At 37.3% G+C, this 12,947-nt stretch overlaps 1 protein-coding gene across 1 annotated transcript in view; it reads left to right on the top strand.

Annotated features, from left to right (window-relative positions):
• Nucleotides 1-12,393, top strand: part of REN (renin) — a 78,496-nt gene extending 66,103 nt beyond the window's left edge. The window contains exons 6-9 of the mRNA XM_053704694.1: nt 1,149-1,271; nt 2,955-3,099; nt 6,175-6,273; nt 11,927-12,393. Coding sequence (XP_053560669.1) covers nt 1,149-1,271; nt 2,955-3,099; nt 6,175-6,273; nt 11,927-12,088 — 529 coding nt within the window. The 3' untranslated portion in view covers nt 12,089-12,393. The remainder of the gene's footprint in view (nt 1-1,148; nt 1,272-2,954; nt 3,100-6,174; nt 6,274-11,926) is intronic.
• The last annotated feature ends 554 nt before the right edge of the window (nt 12,394-12,947 follow it).

Raw genomic sequence — 12,947 nt, forward strand, 5'->3', positions numbered from 1 at the left:
ATATATATATATATACACTTTTGAGCCCTTCCCAGTCAAATACCTTGAAACGTGCAATATCATTTTTAATATGTTTTAATGTATTTTTATACAAATACTTGATATTTCTATGTTCTTTACATAGAAGAACATGTTATTTTTATTTATCTATATATATAATAAAAATAACATGTTCTATGTAAAGAACATAGAAATTTCAAGTATTTGTATTGTATAGGTATAAATATTTACAAAAAGATAATTATATATATATATATATATATATATATATATATATAGAGAGAGAGAGAGAGAGAGAGAGAGAGAGAGAGAGGGAGAGAGAGAGAGAGAAATATATATTTAAAAATCAAAAGAACATTTTCTTCTATGTGAAGAAAATAGGAATTTAAAATATTCCTAACGCACCTTCGGCTTTAGCGCATGTGATCTAGCGCAGTGTTAGGTTAGCATGCGAGTGATAACTAATATGTTTTTTTGTAGTGCTCCCCATATAAGTCTATGGGTAGAGCGATTTTGCGGGGTCGTAATATCCAAAGTCCTAAAGTTACCGCATGACCAAAATACTAACTTTTTACTTTCAACTTGTAATATTGGTGCTATTGTGGCCACAAAATATTTTTTACTTTGAGAGCAGTTAGCGTGCGAGCGGAATTTTTTTTAGCAAGCCACTTGTAATCTATCCCATAGTAAAATAATGGAATTAGTTAAAAATAAAATGCTTGAATGAAATAGAACATTTAACTTTTACACTAGATGCTCTTTTAGTGAGTCCTAGCAGGAGAGGAATTTTATCTAAACATTCTGTCTATATAGATGATACCGGGCACAAGAGATCTGAGTCATTACACATATGATATAACATTTTGCTATAAAACTGGAATCTGTATGGCACCATATAATCTCTCTATTTCATCCTGTATAAGCATAACATCACTTTCCCTGTTTACTCTCTTAAACAACCTGTCTCTGTAGCACACAACGCTCTCATGTGCACATATTACTTTCTGTCTAACATCCCACATTAATCCTTACTGCCCATATGTCCATGCGCTCCACAGCTCGTCCTGCTGGAACCAAGTAAATCTATCTCCTCTCTCCAATGCCCTGCTGCCTGTGTTTTGTAACGTTACTATTCTGTATGATCATAGGGATGCACATCTGAATCCAGGAGGGGAAATTATCCTGGGAGGCTCAGATCCTTCTTATTACACTGGGAACTTCCAGTATCTAAGCCTCAAAAAGAAAGGACACTGGCAAATCAACATGAAAGGGTAAGGGACATTTCTGTCAGATATAAAGCCGCATAACAATTATTGTATGGGTGCCTAAAAGGCAATGACACTCATAGTTTTCACTAGACTAATACTGTGACATATTTAATAGTCTGTGTCATGATGTTAAATAATTAGCGTTGTCAGCTGTCCGCCACCAAATTATCGGGCAACCAGCAGGTTATCAGGGGATTCAATTTCTGACTGGTTGGATTGTGATGAGAATCTATGGGTGCTACAGCCATATAGATTTAGTCAGATTCCATTTTCTACAAGCACTGTTAGTTTTATGCCCATTATAGACTCAAAGTCAAAGAATGCTACAGAAAATCCTGTCACATATAAACCTACATCAGATTATTACCTACAGCCCTGTCAGCTATATGTTCCCATCAAATCAAATCTTTTAAGTGATATTATTTCCACACAAATATTTGTACTTGGAATACTGAACAGTCTAGTTAATGGGCTATTGTAGTCGAAAAATGACATTCTCTAACCCATTAGAGCATTTTAAGACTATGTGTTAAACTCTTACAATGGGGTTAAACTCATAGTTAAAGTGTTGCTCAGGACTGGTGGTGCTCTGCTGGTCCCAATCCCAAGAAGAAATTGATTATTGCATGTAAAAAAATTTTTTAAAGGCCCTTTAACTAGACTGTCCAGTATTCCAAATACCTATCTAGTAAAATATTTATGGGGGGGAAAAGAACACTTTGAGGCCTATGTATCAAAGGTATTGCGGACCTGATCCGACAGTGCGGATCAGGTTCACAAGACCTCGCTGAATGCGGAGAGCAATACGCTCTCCGTATTCAGCATTGCACCAGCAGCTCACAAGAGCTGCTTGTGCAACGCCGCCCCCTGCAGATTCGCGGCCAAATGGCCGCCAGCAGGGAGGTGTCAATCAACCCGATCATACTCGATCGGGTTGAATTGGGGCGATTCTCTTCCGCCTGCTCAGAGCAAGCGGACAGGGTTATGGAGCAGCGGTCTTTAGACCGCTGCTTCATAACTGCTGTTTCTGGCGAGTCTGAAGACTCACCAGAAACACGGGCCCTCAAGCTCCATATAGAGCTTGATAAATGGGCCTCTTTATATTAACCCTTTAAATGCTGGATATCTAGCAACCCTTTTGTTATATCCCCATTAATTTAACTAATGGACTATGGCAATTTGGCACCAAATTTTCTTTATTGCTGAATAATGCAGAGTGAAGGCATGATATTTCCTAGGCCAATTAGGTTCACCCCATTATTTGGGTAGCAGAAGATTTCAAGTTATTTAACCTGTATCCTGATACCCTGATGAACAGATAGATAGATAGTGTAGATAGATTGATAGATAGATAGATAGATAGATAGATAGATAGAAAGATAGATAGATATATTGAGAGAGCTAGAGATATTGAGAGAGATATTAAGAGAGATAGATTTATTGATAGAGATATTGATAGATATACTGATAGAGATAGATAGTAGAAATTAGTTTAAATTGTTGGGGTTTCAGATTTACAAGTGCAAAAGGCAGCACAATAAATACACAACTTCTGCAGAAATATTCACAGTTTACTACCAGTCACTCAAATCGCTCTCACTTCGGTCTAGCTAAATAAAAACGTCCAATTATGGATTTTCTGGATTTGCTACTTTTCTAACTTATAGGGTGTCCTCTATTCTGCAGAGTTTCAGTTGGAGCAGAGATCTTGTTCTGTATGGAGGGGTGCACAGTGGCAATCGACACCGGAGCTGCTTATATAACGGGCCCAGCTGGATCAATATCTGTTCTCATGAAAGCCATTGGGGCAACAGAGTTAGCAGAAGGAGAGGTAAACAAGTCTACTAATAGCAGGAGTGCATAAACCACACAAACATATGGTCTTTTGTTGAATCTTTTATGTAAAGTATGAGAGACTGACAGTAATGAAATAAACCACAAGGGGGAAGTATTAACTACTTTAATACTTGTAAAATGCTGAGTTATTTACCAGTCAGTGTTAAATATAGCAAGAAGTCTATTTTAGTCACCTGCATTATTTTTTTCTATTAGTCAAGGACTAGTGGCCCAGTTGATATATATTTATAAATCTATTTTGAGCATTTTTTTTAGTCTCACAGCCTTTTTTACTGGGCTAACAATATCACACTTGCTAAGTTCACTTTTTAACAAATACAGGCCTAGGTTGCAAGTGGAGCAGAAAACTGTAAGCGGTCTGGAGCATTAAAGGGACAGTACACTGTAAAATTGTTTTTATATGAATGTATTTTCAATGACTTGTTATACCAGCTGCAGAGTATAAAATGTATGAGAAATTGCATTTTCAGGTTTATTTGTGTATATGAAGTAGCTGGTTTTGTGCTTTTAAACCACAGCCTATTACAATGGGTTGAGCTTCAGGTAATATCAGATCTTATTATGTTATCACTTTGTGTGCACACACTTGCTTCCTTTTCTTATATTTGTCTAGAAAACCAAAGCTCGATATTTAGAGAGAACAATGGGAAATTATCATTTTATTACTTAAATATCCTGCCCCCCCCCAAGAGTGTAATCTCTTCTGCTTTTGTAATCTGCTTCTGTGTTTACTTAGGCTATTCAATAGAATATACTCCAGTATAGAAACTTTCAGTATAGGCTGGGATACCACAGCTATTTCAGATGCCAAAATAGGGGTAAAGGAGCTACTTGTAAACAATTTAAAACACTCCAGTAGGTAAAATGAATAATTGGGAACAATTTAAAGGAGAGAACAATTTTGGGTGAACTGTCTCTTTAACATTGTTGGCAAGAAATATATAGCATTTGCATTTTTTGGCGTTATTATAACAAAACTTTACCCAAAAGATTGTAATATAAGGGCATTGAGCACACTACTACCTAGAGTTGCCAGTTGCCCTCCATCTAAATACTGGAGAACCTGTGATTGAGCAAGAGTGGTAGTTGGGGTCACACAATGGCCCATCCCCAAAGCTCTGCCTTAAACCCCACCATTTAAATTTTTCATAACTAAGTACTGATTGTATCCCCTTGGCTGCCAGTACAATACAGCCACACACTGCAGTGATTTCACTGCCCCCTCCCTTTACCGTGGCTACCAGTATAACAAACAGAACTGTGTTTGTTACCCAGAAACTACACAAAACACAGAAAGAGTAGTACCTATGACTGCGAGTAACATATAAGACTGTATTTTTTTACCCTTTACTATCATATTTGAAATACATAGAGGAATAAGATGCCTTCAAAATGTAGCTGCTGCTTAGGGAACTTTAAAAACTTAGCCATATAAGTGTCCATTTTTTATGCATGGATTTTGCTGAAATACTGGACTGTTCAGTTAAATTCTGGACTCCTGGCAACCCTACTACTACCACTTTTTGTTATCAATTAAAAGTATAGGGCACACTATTTCTGTTTCTGTTGTATTAAAATGCTTTGGTTGAAAACCAAAAACTTGAAATAGCCAATGAATCGTCAATGATTTTTGTTTTTCTGTTGGCCTGCAAATATTACTGTTAAATATGTCAGTGCTCCCAACCATCCTTTTTCTAATAAAATGGTCCTAAACCCTCCAGTAGCTCTCCCACACTTTATAAATGTCCTGGTTTACCAGTCCCGACATACCTATACCACTTCCCACCCCAGCAACACCCTATCTCATTGAGACTCCTCCCTGAATCATTGTGACTCCTCCCCCATGTTGCTTCAACTATGCCCCAGGATATCCCTAACCCAGCACTCTGAAGGCATCTTTTTCATACTCATCAGCATAATGAGATCTGTGATATAGATAATTCCTCAACTAGTAAGAAACCCTCACAACCAATGGGAAGTCTCGTAACACAGCTCATTGTAAAAGAGCTTTCATACATGATTATAAGCACGTAAGATAATTGTATATGTACATTAGCAATGTTAAACAGACATCATTACATCACAATTTTATAGCAAGATTTACATAATCAGGCCCTATGTGTTTAACCTCTAAATGGATTCAAAACCAAGGTAAAATGCCACTTTAAAAATTTAGAGCAATTTAAAAAAAAACAAAAAAAACAGAATGTCCCTTTGGGGTAGACGTGTGCACGGGCGAATTTTTTTTTTGTCCAATAGATAAGTTTTGAATTTTTTCAAAAGTTTAATTCGGCTGAATTTTGTCCATGGAGGCATTTGGTTCTGATGAATATTGTATTTGGATTTGTTACCGTTATTTAGAAAGGGAACAGCTAATATAGACAATTAATATAAACAAAAATCTTACATTATAGGATTTGAACAATTAAAAGAAACTATTTTTGAATGTTAAAAGAACATTCAACTCCTGTATGACTAAAATAAAGCATTTAGTGCCTGACCGGCTGTCTCTAATATCAGTCATAAGAAATACTATAGTAGAATTGGACATTGGACGATGGACAAATGAATGGTAAGACCCACTATACATCATTACAAACAAAGGAGCTTATTAACCAAACAATATAACTCCTCCCTCCTTATTCCTGCACTTATTTCGGCGCTAAATGGCATGAACAAATAACTAATTTAATCAAGCAATCATTTGTTTTTTTGTCCGTTTCATCTAAGAATGTATTCGGCTGTTCGTATATCAAACAACTTGACGAATCAGCAAAGATCAAACAAATTTGCATTTGTTTAAAGACCGAATGCACACCTCTACTTTAAGGTGATGACTATAGAGAATAAATGCTTATTTGACAAATAAGTCTGCTGCATTGAAGAACCCCTTCAGATAAAAACTCGTAAATGAATCCACCAAATTACTATTTTGCTATGTTGTTTGTTTTCAGTTTGTGAAACGTTGGTTCCCCCAGCATTTTTGGTCCCCCCCCCTTTTATCTTAGTCCTCTTACCCTACCTTATGTGTTTTTTTCTTTCTTCACAGTACATTGTGGATTGTGATAAAATTACGCAGCTTCCGGATATTTCCTTCCATATGGGAGGAAATGCATATACACTTAAGGGACAAGCCTATGTTCTTCAGGTATGTCTGAGAAATTCGTGTTTTGTGTTCATTCTGATATACAGTATATCTGCTCTCCAGGCCTCTACTGATAGATTTTATTAAATGTTAGTTGCCTCACATGTCCCCAGGGCGGAGCAATAAATACTTGCTTAACAAGGGTGACCAAAATGACTCCTTTAAATAAGGGCTGTTATACTTTCTAGGTTCCAAAGTGGCTGAATTAAATTGAGTTTTACTATTTGTTCCCAGAAATCAAACCATAAAAATGTCTTTAAGCCAAGTTAATGCACCTTGCCCATGAGGTCTCACCCGTACATTCAATCAGAGGCTCTACTAACTGAGCTATTAAGAGCTGATGATTGACTGAAATGCTCTGTGCATGAGCAAAGTGGCTTCAGTCTCTTTATAGGTGGAATACAGCTTGAGAAGCTCAAGTTACTTTAAACGTAATGGCTTGGGGATACAGCCTCTGATTGGATGAATCTTTAAGGCATTCTTTCACAAAGACAGATGCATTTACAAAATTTAAAGCTGTCAAATTTATTAAATTCTAAGTGGAAAAAAAACTATAAAAAACAATAACACATCTGTTAAAACCACATTTCTCAGACTCCACTGATGGACTGTGGTATCTGTTGATCTGAGAACAGTTGATCCTTCTTCCCTTTCGGGATAGCATTGTCTGAATAGTTGTGCCCATCACTCTGGCTAGCATGTTTACCACTTGATCTGATCAATAGCTGATCCCATAACATTGTCAGACATCATCACCCTTTGATCCGATGAACAGTTGTGCATATCACCCTAAAAAGCATCATCACCCCATGATCTGATGGATAACTGGGCCCATCAGCTTGAGACAAATTTGCCACTTGATCTGATAAATAGCTGTGTCCATCTCCCTGATAGACATCATCGCCCTTGATCTAATGAATTACTGTGTCTATCACCTTGACAAACATCCTCACCACTTGATCTAATGGATGAATGTGCCCATCACCCTGACAAACATCATCACCCTATGATCTGATGGATATAGTTATACATTACCCTGACAAACATCCTTACCCTATGATATGATGAATATATGTATACATTACCCTGACAAACATCCTCACCACTTGATCTGATGGATGAATGTGCCCATAACCCTGACAAACATCATGATCTCTTGATCTGATGGATAGCTGTGCCCATCACCCTGACAAACATCATCACGTTATGATCTGATGGATATGTATCCATTACCCTGACAAACATCATCATCATCCCTTGATCTGATACACATCATGACCTCTTGATCTGAGGTTTTGATTTGACCATCACCCTGACAAACATAATCATCCCTTGATCTGATGGATGTGCCCATCACCCCGATAAACATCATCACCCCATCAAGATCTGCTGGATAGTTTTGCCCATCATACTAATAGATGTTATGTATGTATAGCTAAGTCCCCTAGTGCCATTTTTTAGCTGGACACTAGCTCTGAAGGTACGCTGTGTCAACTGCCCTACTTATAGGGACAGTGTACTGTAAAATTGTTTTACCCTTAATGTGTTTTTATTTACTTATACCAGCTGCTTATTTTGGTATATGAAAGATATATATATATGTTAATTGAAACCACAACCCAATGAAATGGGCTGAACTTGCAGGGAAAGCAAATATCATTAGCTTACCTCTCTTTTATTTACACAAAATCCTCCTTGTCTTATCTTTCTATACACAGTAGTGATACTAATTATGTTTAATAGAGAGAACAATGGAAAATTAATATTTAAGTACCTCTCTGTCAAATCCCCTACTAGGACCATCATTTCACCCTCCCCCTAAATATTCTTGTTTACAGAGCTTTTCTATAACCATTACCTAAGTATTGAAGTTTTCAGTATAGGTGGGATACATAAGGTAAAACCAGCTATTTCAAATTACGAAATCCAGGTAAAATGGCTATCTGTAAACAATTTAATACACTCCAGCAAGTAAAATGGATCCCTGGGAATACATTAAAATAGAGAAAAACATCACAGTACACTGTCTCTTTAAGTCTAAAAATCTGTGTCCCTCATAATAATTGATAGCTGCACCCTAACAATGCTTTCATTATGCTGACCTACAACTGCCTGTTGTGTACTGACAAATGTTTATTATTCCTGTAAACAGTCATAGATCTAATTCAGACAACCATGTTACTGTTTGAATAGATAGATGTGGCCCTTATACTAACAAACTGCATTGAATCTTGCCCTAACATTATACATATGCATTTGTACTGACTATAACAGTGTCCCCTAGACTAAAAGATAGTTACACAGTTATTACAATATTACAAATTTCACAATAAAAAAACAATGGATAGATTTTACAAGTAACCCATTAAAGTTATTGCACTGACGTGTGTGTTTAGTGCACATGAAGAATTAGGGGCATATGTATCAAGCTCCAAATGGAGCTTGATGCCCCGTGTTTTTGGCGAGCCTGCAGGCTCTCCAGAAACAGCAGTTATGAAGCAGCGGTCACAAAGACCGCTGCTCCATAACCTGTCCGCCTGCTCTGAGCAGGCGGACAGACATCGCTGGAAATCAACCCGATCGAGTACCATCGGGTTGATTGACACCCCCCTGCTGGCGGCCAATCGATTGGCCGCGAGTCTGCAGGGGGTGGCGTTGCACCAGCAGCTCTTGTTTGGTTTATGTGCGCTACACTAATTTTATATATGTGCACTAACCTTAAGAGTTATATTATGGTGTGTTATGTATTTATTAATTCTAAAATATTGAAAAATATTAATAATTAATGTACATAATTATTATAGATGCACTTAAAATTCTAAAAAATAAATAGAATATATATGTACTGTATATAAAACAGTAACTATAATAATTAATAATTATTAATATTTTTTTAAAGATTTAATATTTGCATAACGCACCTTAAGATAACTCATTCTTCTTCATGTGCGCTACTAAACACTGCATCAGACCTACAGCATGAAACCTGCAGCATGTTATGCATATTTTAAATTCCAATGTTCTTCACATAGAAAAACAAAATCTTTTAATTTTTAAATATACAGGGAGTGCAGAATTATTAGGCAAATGAGTATTTTGACCACATCATCCTCTTTATGCATGTTGTCTTACTCCAAGCTGTATAGGCTCGAAAGCCTACTACCAATTAAGCATATTAGGTGATGTGCATCTCTGTAATGAGAAGGGGTGTGGTCTAATGACATCAACACCCTATATCAGGTGTGCATAATTATTAGGCAACTTCCTTTCCTTTGGCAAAATGGGTCAAAAGAAGGACTTGACAGGCTCAGAAAAGTAAAAAATAGTGAGATATCTTGCAGAGGGATGCAGCACTCTTAAAATTGCAAAGCTTCTGAAGCGTCATCGAACAATCAAGCGTTTCATTCAAAATAGTCAACAGGGTTGCAAGAAGCGTGTGGAAAAACCAAGGCGCAAAATAACTGCCCATGAACTGAGAAAAGTCAAGCGTGCAGCTGCCAAGATGCCACTTCCCACCAGTTTGGCCATATTTCAGAGCTGCAACATCACTGGAGTGCCCAAAAGCACAAGGTGTGCAATACTCAGAGACATGGCCAAGGTAAGAAAGGCTGAAAGACGACCACCACTGAACAAGACACACAAGCTGAAACGTCAAGACTGGGCCAAGAAATATCTCAAGACTGATTTTTCTAAGGTTTTATGGACTGATGAAATGAGAGTGAGTCTTGATGGGCCAGATGGATGGGCCCGTGGCTGGATTGGTAAAGGGCAGAGAGCTCCAGTCCGACTCAGACGCCAGCAAGGTGGAGGTGGAGTACTGGTTTGGGCTGGTATCATCAAAGATGAGCTTGTGGGGCCTTTTCGGGTTGAGGATGGAGTCAAGCTCAACTCCCAGTCCTACTGCCAGTTTCTGGAAGACACCTTCTTCAAGCAGTGGTACAGGAAGAAGTCTGCATCCTTTAAGAAAACATGATTTTCATGCAGGACAATGCTCCATCACACGCGTCCAAGTACTCCACAGCGTGGCTGGCAAGAAAGGGTATAAAAGAAGATAATCTAATGACATGGCCTCCTTGTTCACCTGATCTGAACCCCATTGAGAACCTGTGGTCCATCATCAAATGTGAGATTTACAAGGAGGAAAACAGTACACCTCTCTGAACAGTGTCTGGGAGGCTGTGGTTGCTGCTGCACGCAATGTTGATGGTAAACAGATCAAAACACTGACAGAATCCATGGATGGCAGGCTTTTGAGTGTCCTTGCAAAGAAAGGTGGCTATATTGGTCACTGGTTTCTTTTTGTTTTGTTTTTGAATGTCAGAAATGTATATTTGTGAATGTTGAGATGCTATATTGGTTTCACTGGTAAAAATAAATAATTGAAATGGGTATATATTTGTTTTTTGTTAAGTTGCCTAATAATTATGCACAGTAATAGTCACCTGCACACACAGATATCCCCCTAAAATAGCTATAACTAAAAACAAACTAAAAACTACTTCCAAAACTATTCAGCTTTGATATTAATGAGTTTTTTGGGTTCATTGAGAACATGGTTGTTGTTCAATAATAAAATTAATCCTCAAAAATACAACTTGCCTAATAATTCTGCACTCCCTGTATATTTCTATATATATATCTGATGATGTTAATGTAAAATATATATCTTTACCTATATGAACATATATACAGGTATAGGTATATTACATGTGTGTGTGTGTGTATATATATATATATATATATATATAAAGACAAATTAGGTAAAGTGGCACACACCATCCATCCACCATCCTGGTGCACTGCAACAGAGGTAAATGCAGGAAAATATCCAGAACACAAACTTAAAGGTAAAGCGTGTATCCGGAAAACAGCAGGCAACACAGGAAACTTTGTAACAAGCCTTTTAATCGACAACATGTGAAGAAAAATAGGACCTTAACCCATAACGTTTCGGTTCGGCAGCGAACCTTTCTCAAATGGAGCCCATGGAATATATATATATATATATATATATATATATACAAGGAGCGAGTAAGGTGCACTCTCACAAACAGTCTTTCAAAGCCAGAGTGCTGAATAAGGATTAGGTACAGCAAGTAAGAGACAGCACTCTCTGGTCTTAGTTACAGCAAACAATGTAGTCTATTCAGTGACGTTTCGGGGAATACTCCCCTTCATCAGAGTCTGATGAAGGGGAGCATTCCCCAAGACGTCACTGAAGACTAAATTGTTTGCTGTAACTAAGACCAGAGAGTGCTGTCTCTTACTTTATATATATATATATATATATATATATATATATATATATATATATATATATACAAATACAATTTTCCAGAATGTGAAGAACATTGAGAACATTGGAATGTGAAATATTAATAACTCCTGTCGGGTTTAATATAGTGTCGGGTTAGCGTGTGAGTGATAAGTGTTTGACTAAGTTAACAAGTTTGCGATATCCAAAGTCCTTTAGTTAATGCATGTCAGGTTTTGTGCATGCACAAAATTTTTACTTTCAACTTGTAATCTAAGTGCTAACCTGCTAGCGCAAAACCTTTACTTCTGTATGTGTTATTGCTAGAGTATATATGCGCTAAATAGCGCACCACTTGTAATCTAGCGCTAAATGTGTTATCATTTTATTTCCTCTCTATAGCAATCGCAGTTTGGGGAAGAGGTTTGCTCTGTGGCTTTCTCTGCTTTGGATATTCCTCCTCCCACAGGTCCTCTCTGGATTTTGGGTGCCACATTCATTGGACAGTATTACACAGAATTTGACAGACACAACAATCGCATTGGATTCGCCACATCCCTCTGACCTAAGAAAAAAGACTGGGAAGGATTTAGAAGAAAAATGTGATAAATTTTAATGCTGCAGTCACATAAAAGAAATGACAGATATTTCAATTTACTGAATGTGTGATGGCTAGGAGGTCTAACATAGTTTTATCATATTTTTTTTCTAAACAAAGATCTGAAAGAAATTGTCTTGCTCTTATGTTTGGAGTATGCAAAGAAATATTTGGTTAAAATTTATAATGTTATTGCTGAACAAAGAGGGACCACTTTATTATCTTTGTGATGTAGATGAAACTTAAATAAAATAATTTTGTATATATAAAACAGTGGTACTTGTAATTGTAATAGAAGGCAAAGGGGGTGTATGAGATTGAGTTGGCAAAGAACAGGGTAGGCTTTCCACAAGGCACCATCAAATCTGACATTCAAAATAAGAGTAACACAATGAATTTGAAAGAAGAGACACGTAAATCCTAGTGTTTCTAGGTGTCCTGTATTCAACCGGACAGTCCAGTATTTTAGCAGGCAGTCCAGTAAAATCTTCACAAAAATACTGGACACATAAATGAATGTTAAATGTAAAAGGCCTCCTATGCCTCAATTAATTACAAATATGGAGCAGAAAGAAGTGAGGGGCAGCCAAGGGGGTCAAACCTGTACTGTTTACATGTGTTACTGACAACCAAAGATTTGTATGTTACTGGCAGCCAAGGGATACACTGACTGCTTAGTTGTGACAAATATACATGGCAGGATCAAAAGTGAGGTTTAAGGTATAGCTGTGTTAGGCAGGTATTATGTGACCTCACAGGCCATTGTGCCCACTCACATACAGATTGTTCAGTATTTTTATGCAGGAGAGCAGTGAATATCCAGCA

This window comes from Bombina bombina, chromosome 3 (assembly GCF_027579735.1).
Source record: "Bombina bombina isolate aBomBom1 chromosome 3, aBomBom1.pri, whole genome shotgun sequence".
Classification (NCBI taxonomy): Eukaryota; Metazoa; Chordata; class Amphibia; order Anura; family Bombinatoridae; genus Bombina; species Bombina bombina.